At 42.1% G+C, this 23,442-nt stretch overlaps 1 protein-coding gene across 1 annotated transcript; it reads right to left on the bottom strand.

Moving 5' to 3' along the window:
* Nucleotides 1-633: 633 nt before the first annotated feature.
* Nucleotides 634-1,711, bottom strand: LOC123147135 (uncharacterized). Its single transcript, XM_044566370.1, has one exon. It carries the CDS (start codon nucleotides 1,652-1,654, stop codon nucleotides 743-745), a length of 912 nt encoding a protein of 303 aa, XP_044422305.1. The 5' UTR covers nucleotides 1,655-1,711; the 3' UTR covers nucleotides 634-742.
* Nucleotides 1,712-23,442: the final 21,731 nt, after the last annotated feature.

Here is a 23,442-nt window from a genome sequence, read left to right as displayed (position 1 = left end):
TGTTTTTGCCAGTTACGGGCGGCATTGGTGGGTAATTTTTGATAACTTGGGAGGCAATTTTGATGACGAACGACCAGAAACGATAGCTGATTTATTATTATTAGATAGAGATAGAGATTGATTATCAAAATCATGCATCAAAGAAAATGCAAAATCAAACACACCTTATATTTTGAGAAGTGGCATATTTTTCATTCAGAGGACGGTGACCACTCTGTATATGGGCTTCGGCTGTAAATCACCGATGGGCCTTTGCATTCAAAGTCTCCGAATTCACAGTCCATCTTTTATTATTGAAGGATCATATGTCTAGTGCAGTGAAAAACACTTTTTAATCAAATTTTAGATTCAGAATAAACATGAGTTGTACATGACCGAGCTTGTTTTTGGGTGTATGACATGTGAGTCAGCAAGGTGTTGGGCCCACCTGTTATGGACTCAAAGGCGGGTGCAGTTAGTCACTGAAGTTGCGTCCAGTTGTACATCTTCTAACTTTGCACTACGTATCTTACCACTCCCCACTTCTGTTTTTAACAACGTGAAGTGTACTGAACTCTGAAATTAATTGATGTGCAGATCCAAGATTAGTAGTACTACTACTAACATTGAGTGACAATCAGACGTATGCCGGAGTTGCCCAAATTCCTTCTTCTATTCATCATCTACTTAACTTATTTACAGTTACACTGGATTGCTAGCACTAATTTCATTAGTACAATTAAGATGGATGATAGTAGTAAAGCTAGAAGATGTGGAGCGTGTGGATGTTGAGGAGCGCGACCCTGGTCTGCACGAGGCTCCGGAACACCTTCTCGCTGCCGGCCTCCAGCTCCTCGATGCACTCCTCCAGCTCCTCCAGCCTCTCCGCCACGGCGGCCACCGCCACCCCCTCCTCCCCACACCCCGGCGCCGACGACTTCTTCTTGTTCTTCTTCACCAGGCACACCAGCGCCGCCGTGCCCTTGCACGAGCACGACTCCGCCTCCACGGACCCGGACATGGCCGCCACGGCCCCGAACAGCGCGGCGGACGCCGACGCCGTCGCCGCGGCCGACTCCATCAGCAGCCCCGTCACCTCCACCTCCGCCGCGCTGCCTTGGCCGCCGCCGAGGATGCTCAGGCGCGAGGGCCGGACGGCGGACTCCCTTGCCGTGGCGGCGAGGCGAGTGAGCTCTTGGCCGGCCCTGCGCTGGGCCCGCACAGCGGAGGCAAGGCGCGCCCCGTCGCGGCGGCGCACGGCCGCCAGCGCCTCGGCGACGTCCTGCTTGAGCGCGACCACGGCCTCCTGGAAGCAGCCGTGCGCGTCGGCGAGGCGGAGGAAGGAGTCGAGGAGGCGGTCCACGCTGCCGCCGGCGCCGGAGAGCGCGGCCTGTGCCTCGGGCAGGTCCAGCAGGTCGCCGAGCGCGGAGTGGAGCGCGTCCACGTGCGCCAGCCCCACGGCCACGGAGGCGGCCAACGCCGCTGGTCCCTGCTGCGCCCAGGCGCGCACGGCGCGGATGTGGGTGTGGAGGTGCGCCAGGATCGGGTGCGACCGGCACGGCAGACTGACGGACCGCTCATGGTGCGACGCCGACGGCGCGCGCGGCTTGGAGGAGGACGACGACCTCGACGGGCTCAGCGGGAAGGAGATGGAGCGCACGAAGGCGCGCGCCATGGCCGCCGAGCTGGACACTTCAGAGCTACTTCAGAGGTGGTTCGTGTACGCAGAGGCGCGTCCGTGCGTGTGTGTTTGTGTCTGTGCGGCGTTGCTGGCTTATAAAGATGGAGACGGTGATCCCAGGCTCCCGGCTGAGCTCCCTCCAGTATCAGTTGAGCTGTTGTCTGACAGTGACACGCGGGCGTGCACGTGTGTATGAAGTTTTCAGCTGTACCGTTGTGTCAGACAAGACAAGTGGCACTGTTGCACCGTAATGCCAGGATCCTTCTTGGTTTTCTGGCCTCTGTTTTAATTCCTTAATTTTTTGTGATCGCAGATCAATCGCCTTAATAAAATCAGGTTTCATTAAAGAGATCAATCGCTTGAACGGTGCCGAGGGGGAAGGAGGTGCGAAAGAAGCATGCCATGCCTTGGGATCGAGCCACTGCTTTGGTGAGGAAAAGCTCCAAGACAAACCTTAAACTTGTAGGCAAATGCTAAATGAATTCTATACTACTAATCCCTAAATCGGCATACAAAAATCTCTGATTCCGGTCTATTTTGAACTTTTAGAGCGTTTTTTTGGTATTCGCTGAAGTGGCTGAGTCAAACCCCAGTTATGTTGGCTGGTTGACTGGACATTACGAATCACCTTTTTTTTACAGGCAAGCAAATCAAGCTGGGCAAGTAGCGCAGTCCCATGCAACACTTCTGTGTAGTTGTAGGTTCGCTCGCGCCGGTCTTGTTTTTCTTTGGTTTTTAATTCTTTTGTTTTTACTTGCTTTCTTTTGTTTTTCACCGGTTTTTTATTGTTTTTATCGGCTTTTCTTCTTCTTTCTTTTACTTTGTTTTCACTCATTTTCATTGGTTTCTTTTTCTTTGTTATAGTTTTGATTTTTTTTTGTATTGTTTTTTTTTCTTAGCTCTTTTTCTTTGCTTTCTTGAGGTGTTTTTGTTTTTAGACAATAGGCAATTATATTTTCTTAATAACAATACACAATTTTTTAAACTACGAGAATATTTTTCCATTTCGTAAAGATTTTTGAAATCGTACATACTTTTTTAAATACAAGTCAAACAGTTTTTTAATCTCACATTTTTCTTGAATCTAAGGACCATTTTTTTTATTGTATCACACAGTAAATATTTTTTTAAACATTTCACCTATATTTTTTAAATGCTTGAAACATTCTTTACTAGTGATTAACATTTTCCTATGCACGTCAAATACATGATTAATATTTTCCCAAATTTTATGTGAAGGGTTTTTCATAACATATATATTTAGATTATTTCAAAATATAAACAGTACTACAATAATAATACAATTTTTTTGGATAAATGGAAGAAAAAAAGAGTGACGTCAGCATGACACTGCCACGTGGTTATTCAGCTGACCCAGCAACGACTCCTGTAGGCAACCTCATGATAGGGATCATGGCGGACGGAACATACACTCAGGTGCAGCCAACAATCCCGGGTTTGACCAGCCATGTCGACAATCCCTATTTGGGAACGCTCTCAAGGTTCAAAATAGACCAGCATCAGAGAGTTTGTTTACTTATTCCAGGGCTTAGGTGTCCATGGTTCGATTCAGCTTAGATATGCAAGTTCAAGGTTTCTTTTGGACTTTTCCCTTTGGCGATGCTTGTGTGTTTGTGTCCGTGTGCCATTGCTGTTTGGGAATGCTCTTAAGCCTCAAAATAAACTTGGATCAGAGAGTTTGGTGTGCTGATTTCAACGATTAGGTGTTCACGGTTAGATTCAGCTTTCTTTTACAAGTTCAAGATTTTTTTGGAGTTTTTTGCTTTGACGATGGCTGGTGTGGCTGTGTGTTGTTGTTGTTGTTGTTGGCTCATAATATTGGCCTTGCTGACGTTGGGTGCCCACACCATCAATACGAAGCTAGTGCTAAAATTGCCAGTGGCGTTCACCCAACACCACCAATAGGACGCTAGTGATAAATTTTTTTGGTGGTGTCGGAGCACACGTCAGGATTATTTGTGTGCTAATGGAGTGCCACGTGGCCAACGCCAAGTATATGTTAGCACTGGCATACTTATTTAAATACTGATGCATCAACTAGTTCAACTTTAAAAACTAGATAGGTACTACATCATCAACTTCACAAACTACATAATAGTTATCAGTTCAAGAACTAAGCTAGTTCAAATGAACAAACCATCATTTACTTAACAAAGTAGATAGCCTAGGTGGTCGATCACACTTCTTGATCAAGGATTGCCATGATCTGTCGAATCTCATGCATATTGTTTTCTCTCTCTTTTTTAAAAAGAGATTTCTCTATTTTGAGCACATTTCTCTCGGCCTTGAGGATCTTTATCTCCTTGTTTAGTTGATCCCTCTTCTCGATCAGCTGATCCCTGTGCTCCATCGGCCTAGTCAAGAGTCTTATCGAAGAGATCAGCCTTCTCGTCGATGACCCCTCTCCTCCATTAGTGTGGCATTCACCTTCTTCAGGGCCTTGATGGTCCTTTCAGGAGACTCTAGAAGCTGGCGATTGAGCATTTCAACATCATAGTCATTTTCTTCAATGGGTGTCGGAATCGGTATGTAGGCCTACCAATCCCAATGTTTCAAATCGTTAGATTTGGATGTGTTTGCAATCATCATGGATCATTAGATATGTATGTGTTTTCAATGCTCATGGATGTATTTGGAATATTACTCGGTTGTTGCTCATGTCGTCTTCGTCGGCATATGTCGCGAAGTTGCAAGAAGATCTGTAGTGGGTGTTGAATGAACTCATCGGCGCAAACTACAAAATAATAACAAGTTAGATGTATAACTAAGCAACAACCATGAACTAGCAATGTATAAGTAAGTATTGAAAACTAGGCAACAACAATCAAGTTAACCATGGGGTAGTCAGTGTATTTGATTTGAGTCAGATGTATAACTAAGCAACAACCATGAACTAGCAATGTATAAGTAAGCAATTCTAGTGTTTATAGCACAAAAAGGGCTGCTGCTATTCAAAATCCCTCTGTATCAAAACGTGGAAAATTGGGCATTTTGGATCTTTGAATTTGTTGATTCCATGGGCTTTTTGGCTATGACCTAGAATAAAATTAGTTCTTAAAAATACCATATGTATCAATAGAAAAATGCCATGTTGAGTGCTTGAAACATGGAACTAGTTCGGTCTTTTTGGACATGACCTAGAGCAAACAATTCTTAAAAATGTCATGGTCTTTTTGGCCAGGACCCAGAGCAAACAATTATTTAAAATGCAATAGCCATGATCTTTTAACTAGTTTGGTCTTTTTGGCCCTGACCTATAGCAAACAATTCTTAAAACTGACATGGTCTTTTTGGCCATGACCTAGAGAAAAGAATTCTTAAAAATGCCATGGCCATGATCTTTGAACTAGTTTGGTCTTTTTGGCCATGACCTAGAGCAAAAATAGTTCTAAAAATGCCATTCGTATCAACATGTTTGGCAACAACCTAAGTAAAATTACAGTGGGCATGACCTAAGAAAAATGACATTTGTCTCAAAATCTTTTGGTAGTGACCTATAGCAAAGAATGGAGGGATGAGATGCAAACCTAGGTTTGGAGCCGAGGGTCGTCGTCGTCGCTTGTCTACTCCATCACAGTCAACTGCCATCCACTCTAGCGCCATCGCTGAAACCCTAGCATTGGGAATTGGAATCACACCTCATATGAAAGAATACCCAAATGGAACATTTCACTTGGCAATGAGAGGGGGAGGCATAAATATGTATCCAAGGATCGGAGGACAACAAAAATCGATGAAATCGGTCGGTGACCGCCATCGGTATGAAGGGATCGAGTGGAGTGGCCGACTGGAGCGAGGGGGGTGTGGCCCCTTCTGGTTTTGCCTTGACAGCGTCCGACACAACATTGGGCTAGGCCCAATAGGCCAAAGAGGCCCGAATAATAATAAAAAGAATCAAAAATCAATAAAAAGATATAAAAATCAAAGAAACCAAAACATAGATACAAATAACTAAAAGTCTCATAATACATTCACTCTTACTTTGATAACAAAAAAATTTCAAAAATAATAAAAAGACTCAAAATAAAAATAGATTCAAAATTAAATACTTTTACTTTAATAAGTAAACTGTCTAAAAAATCATTAAAAGGAGCACAATAATAATAGCTTTGGAATAAATATTCTTACTTTAATAACTAACTATTTCAAAAAATATTATAAATTCTAAGAAAAATAATAAATATTCTTACTTTAATAACTAATGTCCAAAAAATCATTAAAAATGGTCAAAATAATAATAAGTTCATAAAAAATATTATTACTTTCATAACTAACTGTTTGAAATAATAATAATAATAATTCTCAAAATAATAATAAATTCAAAATAAATATTCTGAGTTTAATAACTAAAAGTGTCAAAAATCATTAAAAGGCTCAAAATAATAATAGATTCAAAGCAAATATTCTTACTTTAATAATTAATAGTATCAAGAAATAATAAAAAGTGTTCTAAGCACTCCTATATATATATGCAAAACTTAGTGTTGGCGAACGCCAACACTAACTTTTGCCTATATTAGTTTATAGAGGCAGACTCCATAACATTGTGGCCGTAGTTGCTACTATTTTCAGGGGTATTAATTGTGGTAGGTTACGCTAATCATAGTCCACGAAAACCAGGTTTCTGCCTGCAATGCGGAACTATCCAAATTCACACTTCTCTATTTTTAAATGGCTGACTGACTCATTCTTATGTTTTCCTTCTTATTTTTTGGGGGAACATGAATGGCCTTTTATTCATTATTCATCATTTTGCACCAAATTAATTGAGGAAGATGTAGCTTTCAAGACACTGCAAGTTTTCTACAGTCAAAAACATCTTCATCAAGGACTCCACCAACACTCTTCCCTTTCCCCACTGTACAACGGGTGACAGGCTAGAGGGAGGTGGCCCGGTTTCCCCTGCGACCAATGATGAACAAGGGGTGTAGGATCCTGGATCCCCATGTATAGCATGTAAACAAGGACGATTGTCTGCCTCAGCTCCAACCACATTGTGGTGATGACCTACAAGTCGCCACTTTAGAGTTGGAAGCCATATATTCCTTGTGTTCCTTGAGTGCAGCGTGGGTATAGTTTTCTCACCATCCAACTTTGGAGGTGAGATGATGCCTTGGCCGTTGAATTGTGATCCTCGGACTCATTGGTGAAAACCGTAATGAAAATAGCCACAACAATGCTTATGCATGTGCCTTGAGAGGCTTGTACTGAAAATTATCCAATTTGTTATAAAAATAATTGTATAATACAACCAATCATCATACATGGTTATAAAATTCAATGTTTTCGGGTTTGAGAGGTATAGGTCCTTGAGTAGCATTATTTTGTGACAATATATAATTTGGTGCCACCATTGGTGTTTTAGTTTATCGTTAAAAATATTAAATGAAATGAGATAAATATATTGCACATGTTAAGAAACTATATGCTATAAGAGAAAAATGATATACAAAGAGTATTTTTCTAAAATATCCTCCACGGTTTTTTTCAATAATACGGTATGGGTGGCCCTGCGATTGTTTTTTATTTTCGGATGGGTGGGGGGGGGGGGGGCATTTGATTATCTACTCAAGATTTTTATTGGAAAGCAACGAAAATTTGTCAACCGACGGGACTAGCTGGCTGGCTGCGTTTAGAGAGATCGACACTAGTCAGTACAGTAGACATAGATGTGTATTCCTTGGCAACAAGAATCGAGGGCACGATGCAGCTGGCAGCACCTAGAGGGCGACATGATCCGCGAGGTATGGTGGCCTCCGCGTGTCCAGATCTCGAGGCTGCTTATATGCATTGCCAGATCGGCATTCCTACCTCTTGTCAGGCACTAGACGTTAAAAAGTACAACTGTGGGAAGTTAGGAACACTCGTAGTTTTATAGTATTATACAGTACTACCTGTCTACCTATATACTGTACACTAGTTGTGTACGTAGATTAGTGGTTTAATACTAAATTTGACGGTGAGTTGTGGCTTGTCGCCGGCGAGCTTGCACGGATCACCTACGATAGCGATTGATGATGATCCTAGCAATTATTTGCGGGCAGCGAGTGTACAGGTGAGTTCACAGATCAACTTCACCATTATGAGAAGGCATGATCCGCGAGGCGAGTGAGAGGAGGGTGGTAACCGGCAACTTCTCGGTGGGTGTGGAGATGCTTCCCTGAGTCCCTCGTGCTCCGTGCTGTATATATAGTGTGCAGGCGCAGCCATTGTTGATTTTGTTGCGTGCGTTGCCACTTGTGAGACGGCAAGCGATCGATCCATCAGATACGATGATGGGATGATAATTCAGTTCGCATGGATGACAAGAGTTGACAACCAAAGGTATATTATATATTATAAATGGGGCCTGATTTGTTTATCCATCGCTACTAGTAGTGCTAGCAACCAGAGAGAATCCTGCCGACCAGCCACTCGTGCGGGTTGTCCCATCTTGATTCCAAACACAGGCTCAGGTCAATTAGCTAGGTAGCCAACAAATGATATATTGGTTGATAAACATTGTAAAGAATCGGTTTGAGGGAAGAGAAGGTACGTGTACACTCTGAACATTAGGGAAAAATATCTGGTGCTCTGGTGCCTCAGGTGCCACGGTGATATGGGCTCTTGGGAGCCATTGGATCTGGGATCCTATAGCTCTTAGGAGCTTTGAAACCTTTTGCACAAAATCATCGTAGGAGTCTAAAAATTGCGCATAGGTTCAGCAGATCCAGCAGCTCCCTTTGATGTCATCAAATACGTGATCCAATGGCCTAGGAGCCCTTATCATGGGAGCACCTGATATTCACTCAAGCATTATGATGTATAATCGATTTCCCGGTGGCGGCTATTTGCTGGAGGCAGCTAGTGCTGATCCAGTACTACGTACATATATTACGTATTCATATTCAGCGAGTGAGTGCGTGGTGCCAGGCCCGTGTGGTGAGGTAGTGAGGATTTTAACTGTTTTGTTGTGTCTGACAAGGTAAATAGCACTGTTGGAGAGTAATATCACGATGGTTCTTGATTTCTGGCTTCTGTTTTCTTCGTTTCTTTTCTGACAAATTCAGAGCCAATCGCCTAAACAGAATCCAGCTTCCAATCTTGATCCAGCAAACCAAGGCTTGCACATAGGCTGTAAATGATACCTAATTTCATCGAGATACAGATATTCATATTTGGAAATGGTTGACTCATTCATGCTCATGAAAGATGTTCGTGACATCCATCCATTTTGCCACAAATTGAAAAATATAGGTCTTTTGAGACAATACAAGTATTCCAGCATGAAAGGTGTTTGTAACATTTGAAAACATTATTTTCTAGACAAAGCAAAAATCTTTCACCATGGACTGGACAGAATTACCCGCGGAGCTATGGCGAGGCTGGATGGGCCATGGCCTGCCAAGCCCAGAGCAAAGATAGTGAGGGGCTTGAGATTAGACTAGGCCAATTTTGAGAGAAAAAAAATAGTGGGCTTACTTTGTATCGGCCCGCCAAATTTGGCATTGTAGCTCCGTCACTGGACAAAATATTTTCTCTTCCTCCTCCTAGGGTAAATGAGGGGCAACAGGGAGGCAACCAAGTTTTACTAAGTGGCCCCTAGTGAACCTATGGGTCCCCCACCATGATACGGTCCAAAGGTAATTTTTTCAATCCAAAGGATGCTAGTAGGTGTGCAAACTTCAAGAGATCCTATAATGGACTGAACCAAACATAGTGGAGTTGGAATCTTCGTTCACATGAAATGGTCAAATAATTTGATTTCATTAAGGAAAGTGAAGATACTTGTATTTACAAGAAAGTAAGTGGGAGCATGATAATATTTCTAAACATTGTGTGTGCATGACACATTGTTGATTGGAAATTATATAAATTTCTTGACACAAATTAGGACTTTATTGAAACTAGTTTTTTTAGTAAAATACTTAGGCAATATAGCCATGGTATTAGGCATAATCTATGGACATAGTAGTGGCTAATAGCGTTGAGCCAAAATACAATTGACAAGATACTAAAGTGGTTCAGTAAGAAAACATCAAGAAGAGTTTCTTGCTGAGGTCACATGGAAAGAGTTTTAAGCAAAACCAGTATTTGGAATTCTAATGTCCAAAGTACATGATTGATATTTCACTCAGAATTGTGTTTTGAATTAATCATGTATTCCATGGTATTTAAACAAACCTATGTCTAGTACTCCAAATAAGTTGTGGGTAAGTTATCAAAGTGATCAAGGCATGCATTGATCATAGGACAACAATGAAAATGTCATTAAGTACTAGAGTAAGAAAGATGATTGTTTCTCACATACGGAGAAAATGAAGAGATTTATGGAAGGAGTTACGTCAACAGAGGACTCATTGTAAGTAGTTACATAGATGAAATATTCATCAGTGCTCCAAGCGATTTTCGATGTCAATTAAAGGATATGTGTAATACATTGAAATGGTGGCACAGTAAGTTGGAATTGGTCCAAGAAGGTTACCATGGGGAGTTATGGGATGAAAGCTTAGTATGTTGTCGCTTTAGAAGCAACAATGAAGGGTGATGGATCAAATAGTTCATTTATGAACTTGGTATGATTCTATTGCTCAGTCTAAAGAATCAAAGATCCTCCCATTGATTCAAGACATACAAACCTAGTTCAACGCTAATTATGATTTTTTTGTAAGCATGTAAGATGCGTTAGAATGCAAAGATATACTCAGATCTTAACTTGTCAGATTTGAGAAGATGAAGGCTATACCACAATCAAAGCATGAACTAACACCGGATTGCCATTGCTGTAAAAGAAAAATGTTCAGATTATTGACTCTACTGCAAGTGGGAGTCTATTGGAAATATGCCCTAGAGACAATAATATTGTATTATTTATTTCCATGTTTATAATTAAGATTTCATATTCTATACTATAACCGCTATGATCCTGGAATATGTGATTCAATGAAAAAAATCATATGCACGTGTGGACTGATAAACTGGAAAACCTAATTCCTAGTCTTTCCTCTATAACTAGCTCAAGTGTTCTAAGTGGTCACATTTTCCGAATCTTGGGATATCGTTAAGTGTAACGATAGTCCCAACTTTGAGAATATGACGTTGGAAGAACGATCACATTGAACTGACCCAAGCTTGTTTGTTATACTTTGAGATATTATTGCCACAAGTCAATTGATATAACACAGAGACTTAGTGTATGCTTTAGCCCCTTAGATCATGATAGTATCGTAGTTACTTCTTACCGTACAACGGGCTTTGGGGTTGCTCAAATGTCATGTGTAACACGGTAATCATAACGACAATTTACAGGTTCATTGGAAAGTTTGACAAGGGGCTTGATAGCTCAAGAGTGGGATTTGCTTCTCCAACGATGGAGTGATATTCTTAGGGCCCTCTCAGTATGACGGCATCCATCTTCGTCTGGCCAGACACAGGTTACTAGGTCACATGGGTTCACGATACTTCAAAAAACCTTTGGTCACAAGCTTAAGGGAATCACGATCTGTTGACTGTTGATGGAATGAGAGTTATGAGAAAATATTCTCGAAATAGTTTTGGGAACATAAGAAATAGTTTCGAGAAAACCGGAAGCATTTCGGGTTACCAGAAGAGTTTCCGGGAATACCGGAAAATGATATATAGGTGGATTTTTTTCTGGGGACCTAATACAAATAATAGAGGACCCAGATAATGATCTAGAAGTCCCTAGAATTTATATAAAGTCAATGGGCTAAAGAAAATATCAATTGGCCTATTGTCAATTGGCCTGCCAAATTTGGCATTGTAGCTCCGTCACTGGAGAAAATATTTTCTCTTCCCCCTTCTAGGGTAAATGAGGGGCAACAGGGAGGCAACCAAGTTTTACTAAGCGGCCCCTGGTGAACCTATGGGTCTCCCCACCCTGATACGGTCCAAAGGTAATTTTGTCGATCCAAAGGATGCCAGTAGGTGTGCAAACTTCAAGAGATCCTATAATGGACCGAAGCAAGCATAGTGAAGTTGGAATCTCCGTTCACATGAAATGGTCAAATAATTTGGTTTCATCGAGGAAAGTGAAGATACTTGTGCTTACAAGAAAGTAAGTGGGAGCATGATAATATTTCTAAACATTGTGTATGTATGACACATTGTTGATTGGAAATTATATAAATTTCTTCACACAAATTAGGACTTTATTGAAACTAGTTTTTCAGTAAAGTTGTTGGGGAACACAACATGCAATTTCAAAAAAATTACCTATGATCACGCAAGATCTATCTAGGAGATGCATAGCAACGAGCGGGGAGAGTGTGTCCACATACCCTCGTAGAACGAAAGCGGAAGCGTTTAGTAACACGGTTGATGTAGTCAAACGTCTTCCGATCCAAGCACCGAACATACGACACCTCCGCGTTCAGCACATGTTCAGCTCGATGACGTCCCTCCAACTCTTGATCCAGTTGAGGCCGAGGGAGAGTTCCGTCAGCATGATGGCGTGGCGACGGTGATGATGGAGTTACTGGCGCAGGGCTTCACCTAAGCACTGCGACGATATAACCGAGGTGTGTAACTATGGAGGGGGCACCGCACACGGCTAAGAGAAGAGTTGGTGTGCCTTTGGGGTGCCCCCTACCCACTTATATAAAGGAGGGAGGGAGAGAGGCTGACCCCCTAAGGGCGCGCCAAGAATATGGAGTCCTACTAGGACTTCCAAGTCCTAGTAGGAATCCCTTTCCTTTTCGGAGTAGGAGAGAAGGAAAGAGGGAAAGAGAGAGGGAACAGGAAAAGGCAAGGGGGGCGTCGCCCCTTCCCCCTAGTCCAATTCGGACCCATGGGGGGGCACCTCCCCTTGGCCTTCCTCCTCTTTTCCCATATGGCCCAATAATGCCCATTACTTCTCCCGGTGAATTCCCGTAACTCCCGGTACATCAAAAAAATACCCGAATCACTCGAAACCTTTGCGATGTCCGAATATAGCCTTTCAATATATCGATCTTTACCTCTCGACCATTTCAAGACTCCTCGTCATGTCCGTGATCTCATACGGGACTCCAAACGAACTTCGGTTATCAAATCACATAACTCATAATACAAATCATCATCGAACGTTAAGCGTGCGGACCCTAAGGGTTCTAGAACTATGTAGACATGACCAAGACACATCTCCAGTCAATAACCAATTGCGAAACCTGGATGCTCATATTGGCTCCTACATATTCTACGAAGATCTTTATCGGTCAAACCGCATAACAACATACGTCATTCCCTTTGTCATCGGTATGTTACTTGCCCGAGATTCGATCGTTGGTATCATCATACCTAGTTCAATCTCGTTACCGGCAAGTCTCTTTGCTCATTCTGTAATGCATCATTCCGTAACTAACTCATTAGTCACATTGCTTGCAAGGCTCATAGTGATGTGCATTACCGAGAGGGCCCAGAGATACCTCTCTGATACACGGAGTGATAAATCCTAATCTCGATCTATGCCAACTCAACAAACACCATCGGAGACACCTGTAGAGCATCTTTATAATAACCCAGTTATGTTGTGACATTTGATAGCACACAAGGTGTTCCTCCGGTATTCGGGAGTTGCATAATCTCATGGTCAGAGGAATATGTATAAGTAATGAAGAAAGCAATAGCAATAAAAATTAACGATCATTATGCTAAGCTAACGGATGGGTCTTGTCCATCACATCATTCTCTAATGATGTGATCCCGTTCATCAAATGACAACACATGTCTATGGTCAGGAAACTTAACCATCTTTGATTTACGAGCTAGTTTAGTAGAGGCATACTAGGGACACTCTGTTTGTCTATGTATTCACACATGTACTATGTTTCCGGTTAATAAAATTCTAGCATGAATAATAAACATTTATCATGATATAAGGAAATGTAAATAACAACTTTATTAGTGCCTCTAGGCCATATTTCTTTCAGTCTCCCACTTGCACTAGAGTCAATAATCTAGTTCACATCGCCATGCGATTTCACACCAATAGTTCACATCACCATGTGATTAATACCGAAAGGGTTTACTAGAGTCAGCAATCTAGTTCACATCTCCATGTGATTAACACCCAAAGAGTACTAAGGTGTGATCATGTTTTGCTTGTGAGAGAAGTTCAGTCAACGAGTCTGCCATATTCAGAGTTGTATGTATTTTGCAAATTTTCCATGTCTACAATGCTCTGCATGGAGCTACTCTAGCTAATTTCTCCCACTTTCAATATGTATCCAGATTGAGACTTAGAGTCATCTGGATTAATGTAAAAGTTTGCATCGACGTAACTCTTTACGACAAACTCTTTATCACCTCCGTAACCGAGAAATATTTCCTTAGTCCTCTTAGGTAACTAAGGATAACTTTGACCGCTGTCCATTGATTCACTCATGGATTACTATCGTACCCCCTTGTCAAACTCATGGCAAGGTACACAATAGGTCTGGTACACAACATATCATACTTCATAGAACCTATGACTGTGGCATAGAGAATGACTTTCATTCTTTTTCTATTTTCTACCGTGGTCGGGTTTTGAGTCTTACTCAACTTCACACCTTGCAACACAGGCAGGAACTCCTTCTTTGACTGTTCCATTTTGAACTACTTCAAAATCTTGTCAAGGTATATACTCATTGAAAAATCTTATCAAGCGTCTTGATATATCTCTATAGATCTTGATGCTCAATATGTAAGCAACTTCACCGAGGTCTTTCTTTGAAGAACTCCTTTCAAACACTCCTTTATACTTTCCAGAAAATTCTACATCATTTTCGATCAACAATATGACATTCACATATACTTATCAGAAAGGCTGAAGTGCTCCCACTCACTTTCTTGTAAATAGAGGCTTCACTGCAGGTCTGTATAACACTATATGCTTTGATCAACTCATCAAAGCGTATATTCCAGCTCTGAGAAGCTTGCACCAGTCCATAGATGGATTGCTGGAGCTTGCACATTTTGTTATTAGCACCTTTAGGATCGACAAAAAACCTTCTGGTTGTATCATACACAACTCTTCTTTAATAAATCCATTAAGGAATTCAGTTTTGACATCCATTTGCCAGATTTCATAAAATCCGGCAATTGCTAACATAATTCGGACAGACTTAAGCATCGCTACGAGTGAGATAATCTCATCGTAGTCAACACCTTGAACTTGTTGAAAACATTTTGCGATAAGTCGAGCTTAGTAGATAGTAACACTACCATCACTGTCTGTCTTCCTCTTGAAGATCCATTTATTCTCAATGACTTGCCAGTCATCGGGCAAGTCCACCAAAGTCCATAATTTGTTCTCATACATGAATCCTATATCAGATTTCATGGCCTAAAGCCATTATCGGAATCTGGGCTCATCATCGCTTCCTCATAGTTCGTAGGTTCATCATGGTGTAGTAACATGACTTACATAATGGGATTACCGTACCACTCAGGTGCGGAATGTACTCTGGTTGACCTACGAGGTTCAGTAATAACTTGATCTGAAGTTTCATGATCATCATCATTAGCTTCCTCACTAATTGGTGTAGGCATCACTGGAACTGATTTCTGTGATGAACTACATTCCAATTCGGGAGAAGGTACAATTACCTCATCAAGTTCTACTTTCCTCCCACTCACTTCTTTCGAGGGAAACTCCTTCTCTAGAAAGTATCCATTCTTAGCAATGAATGTCTTGCTTTTGGATATGTGATAGAAGGTGTACCCAACAGTTTCCTTTGGGTATCCTATGAAGACGCATTTCTCTGATTTGGTTTCGAGCTTATCAGGTTGAAACTTTTTCACATAAGCATTGCAACACCAAACTTTAAGAAACGGCAGTTTTGGTTTCTTGCCAAACCATAGTCCATACGGTGTCGTCTCAATGGATTTAGATGGAGCCCTATTTAATGTGAATGCAGCTGTGTCTAATGCATAACCCCAAAACGATAGTGGTAAATTGGTAAGAGACATCATAGATCGCACCATATCTAATAAAGTACGGTTACAACGTTCGGACACACCATTATGCTATGGTGTTCCTCGTGGCGTGAGTTGTGAAACTATTCCACATTGTTTTAAATGAAGGCCAAACACGTAACTCAAATATTCACCTCCACGATCAGATCGTAGAAACTTTATTTTCTTGTTATGATGATTTTCCTCTTCACTCTGAAATTATTTGAACTTTTCAAATGTTTCAGACTTATGTTTCATTAAGTAGATATACCCATATCTTCTCAAATCATCTGTGAAGGTCAGAAAATAACGATACCTGCCGTGAGCCTCAACACTCATCGGACCGCATACATTAGTATGTATTATTTTCAATAAGTCAGTGGCTTGCTCCATTGTTCCGGAGAACGGAGTTTTAGTCATCTTGCCCATGAGGCATGGTTCGCAAGCATCAAGTGATTCCAAAAGCCCATCAGCATGGAGTTTCTTCATGCGCTTTACACCAATATGACCTAAACGGCAGTGCCACAAATAAGTTGCATTATCATTATTAACTTTGCATCGTTTGGCATCAATATTATGTGTATCACTGTTATCGAGATTCAGTAAACTCCCCTTGGCCTGCCTCCTCTTTTCCCGTATGGCCCATTAAGGCCCATTACTTTTCTCGGTGAATTCCCGTAACTCCCCGGTACTCCGAAAAATACCTGAATCACTCGGAACCTTTTCGATGTCCGGATATAGCCTTCCAATATATCGAACTTCACCTCTTGATCATTTCGAGACTCCTCGTCATGTCCGTGATCTCATCCGGGACACTGCACAAACTTCAGTCATCAAATCACATAACTCATAATACAAATCGTTATCGAATGTTAAGCGTGCGGACCCTATGGGTTCGAGAACTATGTAGACATGACCGAGACACATCTCCGGTCAATAACCAATAGCGGAACCTGGATGCTCATATTGGCTCCGACATATTCTACGAAGATCTTTATCGGTCAAACTGCATAACAACATATGTCATTCCCTTTCTCATCGGTATGTTACTTGCCCGAGATTCGATCATCGGTATCATCATACCTAGTTCAATCTCATTACCAAAAAGTCTCTTTACTCGTTCCTTATTGCATCATCCCGTAACTAACTCATTAGTCACATTGCTTGCAAGGCTCATAATGATGTGCATTACCGAGAGGGCCCAGAGATACCTCTCCGATATGTTGGAAATATGCCCTAGAGGCAATAATAAATTGGTTATTATTATATTTCCTTGTTCATGATAATCGTTTATTATCCATGCTAGAATTGTATTGATAGGAAACTCAGATACATGTGTGGATACATAGACAACACCATGTCCCTAGTAAGCCTCTAGTTGACTGGCTCGTTGATCAATAGATGGTTACGGTTTCCTGACCATGGACATTGGATGTCGTTGATGATGGGATCACATCATTGGGAGAATGATGTGATGGACAAGACCCAATCCTAAGGCTAGCACAAGATCATGTAGTTCGTATGCTAAAGCTTTTCTAATGTCAAGTATCATTTCCTTAGACCATGAGATTGTGCAACTCCCGGATACCATAGGAGTGCTTTGGGTGTGCCAAATGTCACAACGTAACTGGGTGGCTATAAAGGTACATTACAGGTATCTCTGAAAGTGTCTGTTGGGTTGGCACGAATCGAGACTGGGATTTGTCACTCCGTGTAAACGGAGAGGTATCTCTGGGCCCACTCGGTAGGACATCATCATAATGTGCACAATGTGATCAAGGAGTTGATCACGGGATGATGTGTTACGGAACGAGTAAAGAGACTTGCCGGTAACGAGATTGAACAAGGTATCGGGATACCGACGATCGAATCTCGGGCAAGTATCGTACCGCAGGACAAAGGGAATTGTATACGGGATTGATTAAGTCCTTGACATCGTGGTTCATCTGATGAGATCATCGTTGAACATGTGGGAGCCAACATGGGTATCCAGATCCCGCTGTTGGTTATTGACTGGAGAGTTATCTCGGTCATGTCTGCATGGTTCCCGAACCCGTAGGGTCTACACACTTAAGGTTCGATGACGCTAGGGTTATAGGGAATAGATATACGTGGTTACCCAATGTTGTTCGGAGTCCCGGATGAGATCTCGGACGTCACGAGGAGTTCCGGAATGGTCCGGAGGTAAAGATTTATATATGGGAAGTCCTGTTTTGGTCACCGAAAAAGTTTCGGGGTTTATCGGTAACGTACCGGGACCACCGGGAGGGTCCCGGGGGTCCACCAAGTGGGGCCACAAGGCCCGGAGGGCTGCATGAGCCAAGTGTGGGAGGGGACCAGCCCCAGGTGGGCTGGTGCGCCCCCCCACAAGGGCCCAAGGCGCAAGGCAGAGGAGAAGGGGGAAAACCCTAGGGCAGATGGGATCTAGGGGGCTGCCGCCACCCCTAGGGAGGAAACCCTAGGTGGGGGCGCAGCCCCTCCCCTTCCCCTATATATAGTTGAGGTATGGGCTGCCCAATACACACGAGTTCCTCTCCTTCTTGGCGCAGCCCTACCCCTCTCCCTCCTCGTCTATTGCGGTGCTTGGCGAAGCCCTGCAGGATTGCCACGCTCCTCCATCACCACCACGCCGTTGTGCTGATGCTGGACGGAGTCTTCCTCAACCTCTCCCTCTCTCCTTGCTGGATCAAGGCATGGGAGACGTCACCGGGCTGTACGTGTGTTGAACACGGAGGTGCCGTCCGTTCGGCACTAGGATCTCCGGTGATTTGGATCACGACAAGTACGACTCCATCAACCCCATTCTCTTGAACGCTTCCGCGTAGCGATCTACAAGGGTATGTAGATGCACTCTCCTTCCCCTCGTTGCTGGTCTCTCCGTAGATAGATCTTGGTGACACGTAGGAAAATTTTGAATTTCTGCTACGTTCCCCAACAGTGGCATCATGAGCTAGGTCTATGCGTGGTTTCTATGCACGAGTAGAACACAAAGTAGTTGTGGGCGTTGATTTTGTTCAATATGCTTACCGTTACTAGTCCAATCTTGATTCGGTGGCATTGTGGGATGAAGCGGCCCGGACCGACCTTACACGTACTCTTACGTGAGACTGGTTCCACCGACTGACATGCACTAGTTGCATAAGGTGGCTAGCGGGTGTCTATCTCTCCCACTTTAGTCGGATCGGATTCGATGAGAAGGGTCCTTATGAAGGGTAAATAGCAATTGGCATATCACGTTGTGGTTTTTGCGTAGGTAAGAAACGTTCTTGCTAGAAACCCATAGCAGCCACGTAAAACATGCAAACAACAATTAGAGGACGTCTAACTTGTTTTTGCAGGGTATGCTATGTGATGTGATATGGCCAAGAAGAATGTGATGAATGATATGTGATGTATGAGATTGATCATGTTCTTGTAATAGGAATCACGATTTGCATGTCGATGAGTATGACAACCGACATGAGCCATAGGAGTTGTCTTAATTTATTTATGACCTGCGTGTCAACATAAAACATCATGTAATTACTTTACTTTATTGCTAACCGTTAGCTGTAGTAGTAGAAGTAATAGTTGGCGAGACAACTTCATGAAGACACGATGATGGAGATCATGATGATGGAGATCATGGTGTCATGCCGGTGACGATGATGATCATGGAGCCCCGAAGATGGAGATCAAAAGGAGCAGTATGATATTGGCCATATCATGTCACTATTTGATTGCATGTGATGTTTATCATGTTTTACATCTTATTTGCTTAGAACGACGGTAGTAAATAAGATGATCCCTCATAATAATTTCAAGAAAGTGTTCCCCCTAACTGTGCACCGTTGCGACAGTTCGTTGTTTCGAAGCACCACGTGATGATCGGGTGTGATAGATTCTTACGTTCGAACACAACGGGTGTTGATGAGCCTAGCATGTACAGACATGGCCTTGGAACACATGCGAAACACTTAGGTTAACTTGACGAGCCTAGCATGTACAGACATGGCCTTGGAACACAAGAGACCAAAAGGTCGAGCATGAGTCGTATGGTAGATACGATCAACATGAAGATGTTCACCGATGTTGACTAGTCCGTCTCACGTGATGATCGGACATGGCCTAGTTGACTCGGATCATGTAATCACTTAGATGACTAGAGGGATGTCAATCTGAGTGGGAGTTCATAAGATGAACTTAATTATCCTGAAAATAGTCAAAAGGTCTTCGCAAATTATGTCGTAGCTCGCGCTTCAGTTCTACTGTTTAGATATGTTCCTAGAGAAAATTTAGTTGAAAGTTGATAGTAGCAATTATGCGGACTAGGTCCGTAAACTGAGGATTGTCCTCATTGCTTCATAAAAGGCTTATGTCCTTAATGCACCGCTTAGTGTGCTGTACCTCGAATGTCGTCTGTGGATGTTGCGAACATCTGACATATACGTTTTGATAACTACGTGATAGTTCAGTTAAACGGTTTAGAGTTGAGGCACCGAAGACGTTTTTGAAACGTCGTGAAACATATGAGATGTTTTGAGGGCTGAAATTGGGATTTCAGGCTCGTGCCCACGTCAAGAGGTATAAGACCTCCGACGATTTTCTTAGCCTGCAAACTAAGGGAGAAAAGCTCAATTGTTGAGCTTGTGCTTAGATTGTCTGAGTACAACAATCAATTGAATCGAGTGGGAGTTGATCTTCCAAATGAGATAGTGATGTTTCTCCGAAGTCATTACCACCAAGCTGCTAGAGCTTCATGATGAACTAAAATATATCAGGGACATATATGATGATCCTTGAGATATTCGCGATGTTTGACACCACAAGAGTAGAAATCAAAAGGGAGCATCAATCGTTGATGGTTAGTAAAACCACTAGTTTCAAGAAGGGCAAGGGCAAGAAAGGGATACTTCATGGAACAACAAATCAGTCGCTGTTCTAGTGAAGAAACCCAAAGTTGAACCCAAGCCCGAGACTAAGTGCTTCTGTAATAAGGGGAACAGTCACTGAAGCAGAACCACCCTAGATACTTGGTAGATAAAGAAGGCTGGCAAGGTCGATAGAAGTATATTGGATATACATTGTGTTAATGTGTACTTTACTAGTACTCCTAGTAGCACCATGGTATTAGATACCGGTTCGGTTGCTAAGTGTTAGTAAACTCGAAATAAAAGGCTGCAGAGTAAACGGAGACTAGCTAAAGGTGAGCTGGCGATATGTGTTGGAAGTTTTTCCCAAGCTTGATGTGATCAAGCATCGCACGCTACCTCTACCATCGAGATTGGTGTTTGCGTTGAGCATAGACATGATTGGATTATGTCTATCACAATACGGTTATTCATTTAAGGAGAATAATGGTTACTCTGTTTATTTGAATAATACCTTCAATGGTCTTGCACCTAAAATGAATGGTTTATTGAATCTCGATCGTAGTGATACACATGTTCATGCCAAAAGATATAAGATAGTAATGATAGTACCACTTACTTGTGGCATTGCCACTTAAGTCATATCGGCATAAAACGCATGAAGAAGCTCCATGTTGATGGATCTTTGGGCTCACTCATTTTTGAAAAGTTTGAGACATGCGAACCATGTCTATTGGTGTATATGCATGAAGAAACTCCATGCAAATGGACCATTTGGACTCACTTGATTTTGAATCACTTGAGACATGCAAATCATACCACATGGGCAAGATGACTGAAAGCCTCGTTTTCAGTAAAATGGAACTAGAAAGCAACTTGCTGGAAGTAATACATTTTGATGTGTGCAGTCCAATGAGTGCTGAGGCGTGTAGTGGATATCGTTATGTTCTTACTTCACAGATGATTTGAGTAGATGTTGAGTATATTTACTTGATGAATCACGAGTCTGAATTATTGAATGGTTCAAGTAATTTCAGGGTGAAGTTGTAAGATCGTCGTGACAAGAGGATAAAAGATCTATGATATGATCATAGAGATGAATATCTGAATTACGAGTTTGACACAGAATTAAGACGTTGTGGAAATTGTTTCACAACTAATACAACCAGGAACACCATAGTGTGATGGTGTGTCCGAACCTCATAACTGCACCCTATTGGATATGATGCATACCATGATTTCTCTTATCGAATTACCACGATAGTTTATGGGTTAAGCATTAGAGACAACCACATTCACTTTAAATAGGGCACCACATAATTCCGATGAGATGACACCATATGAACTATGGTTTAGAGAAACCTAAGCTGTCATTTCTTAAAAGTTTGGGGCTGCGACGGTTATGTGAAAAAATTTCAGGCTGATAAGCTCGAACCCAAAGCGGATAAATGCATCTTCATAGGACACCCAAAACAGTTGGATATACCTCCTGTCTCAGATCCAAAAGCAATAAGGGATTGTTTGTAGAATCGGGAAAAGTTTCTCTCGAAAGAATTGAGTGGGAGGATGGTGGAGACTTGATGAGGTTATTGAACCGTCTCTTCAACTAGTGTGTGGCAGGGCACAGGGAGTTGTTCCTGTGGCACCTACACCAATTGAAGTGGAAGCTTATGATAGTGATCATGAAACTTCAGATCAAGTCACTACCAAACCTCGTGGGATGACAAGGATGCGTACTACTTTAGAGTGGTACGTAATCCTGTCTTGGAAGTCATGTTGCTAGACAACAATGAACCTACGAGCTATGGAGAAGCGATGGTGGGCCTGGATTCCAAAATGGCTCGAGGCCATATAATCCGAGAGAGGATCCATATATGAAAACAAAGTGTAGACTTTGGAAGAACTACTTGATGGTCATAAGGCTGTTAGGTACATATGGATTTTATAAGGAAGACGGACAATGATGGTAAGTATCACCATTAAGAAAGCTCGACTTGTCGTTAAGATGTTTTCCGACAAGTTCAAGGAGTTGACTACGATGAGACTTTCTCACTCGTAGCAATGCTAAGAGTCTGTTGGAATTATATTAGCGATTACTGCATTATTTACGAAATCTTGCAGATAGGATGTCAAAACATTGTTTCCTCGACGATTTTTTTTGAGGAAAGGTTGTATGTGATACAACCGGAAGGTTTTGTCAATCCTGAAAGATGCTAATAAGTATGCAAAGCTCCAGCAATCCTTCTAAGGACTGGAGTAAGCATCTCGGAGTTGGAATGTATGCTTTGATGAGATGATCAAAGATTTTGGGTGTATGCAAAGTTTATGGGAAACTTGTATTTCCAAAGAAGTGAGTGGGAGCACTATAGAATTTCTGATGAGTATATGTTGTTTGACATATTGTTGATCAGAAATAACGTAGAATTTCTGGAAAGCATGTAGGGTTATTTGGAAAGTGTTTTTCAATGGAAAGCCTGGATTAAGCTACTTGAACATTGAGCATCAAGATCTATAAGGATAGATCAAAACGCTTAATGGTACTTTCAAATGAGCACATACCTTGACATGATCTTGAAGGTGTTCAAGATGGATCAGTCAAAGAAGGAGTTCTTGCCTGAGTTGTAAGGTATGAAGTTAAAACCTAAAGCTCGACCACGGCAGAAGAAAGAGGAAGGACGAAGGTTGTCCCCTATGCTTTTGTCATAGGCTCTCTACAATATGCTATGTTGTGTACCGCACCTGAAGTGTGCCTTGCCATGAGTCAGTCAAGGGGTACAAGAGTGATCCAAGAATGGATCACAGGACAGCAGTCAAAGTTATCCTTAGTAACTAGTGGACTAAGGAATTTTCTCGATTATGGAGGTGGTAAAAGAGTTCGTCGTAAAGGGTTACGCCGATGCAAGCTTTGACACTAATCCAGATTATTCTGAGTAGTAAACTAGATTCGTATAGTAGAACAGTTATTTGGAATAGCTCCAAATAGAACGTGGTAGC

Source organism: Triticum aestivum, chromosome 7A (genome assembly GCF_018294505.1).
Source record: "Triticum aestivum cultivar Chinese Spring chromosome 7A, IWGSC CS RefSeq v2.1, whole genome shotgun sequence".
Classification (NCBI taxonomy): Eukaryota; Viridiplantae; Streptophyta; class Magnoliopsida; order Poales; family Poaceae; genus Triticum; species Triticum aestivum.
This window is presented reverse-complemented; position numbering and strand designations above follow the sequence as displayed.

Coding starts and splice junctions, on each gene's coding strand:
- LOC123147135 (XM_044566370.1), bottom strand. CDS start 1,654: ATGGCGCGCGCCTTCGTGCGCTCCATCTCCTTCCCGCTGAGCCCGTCG.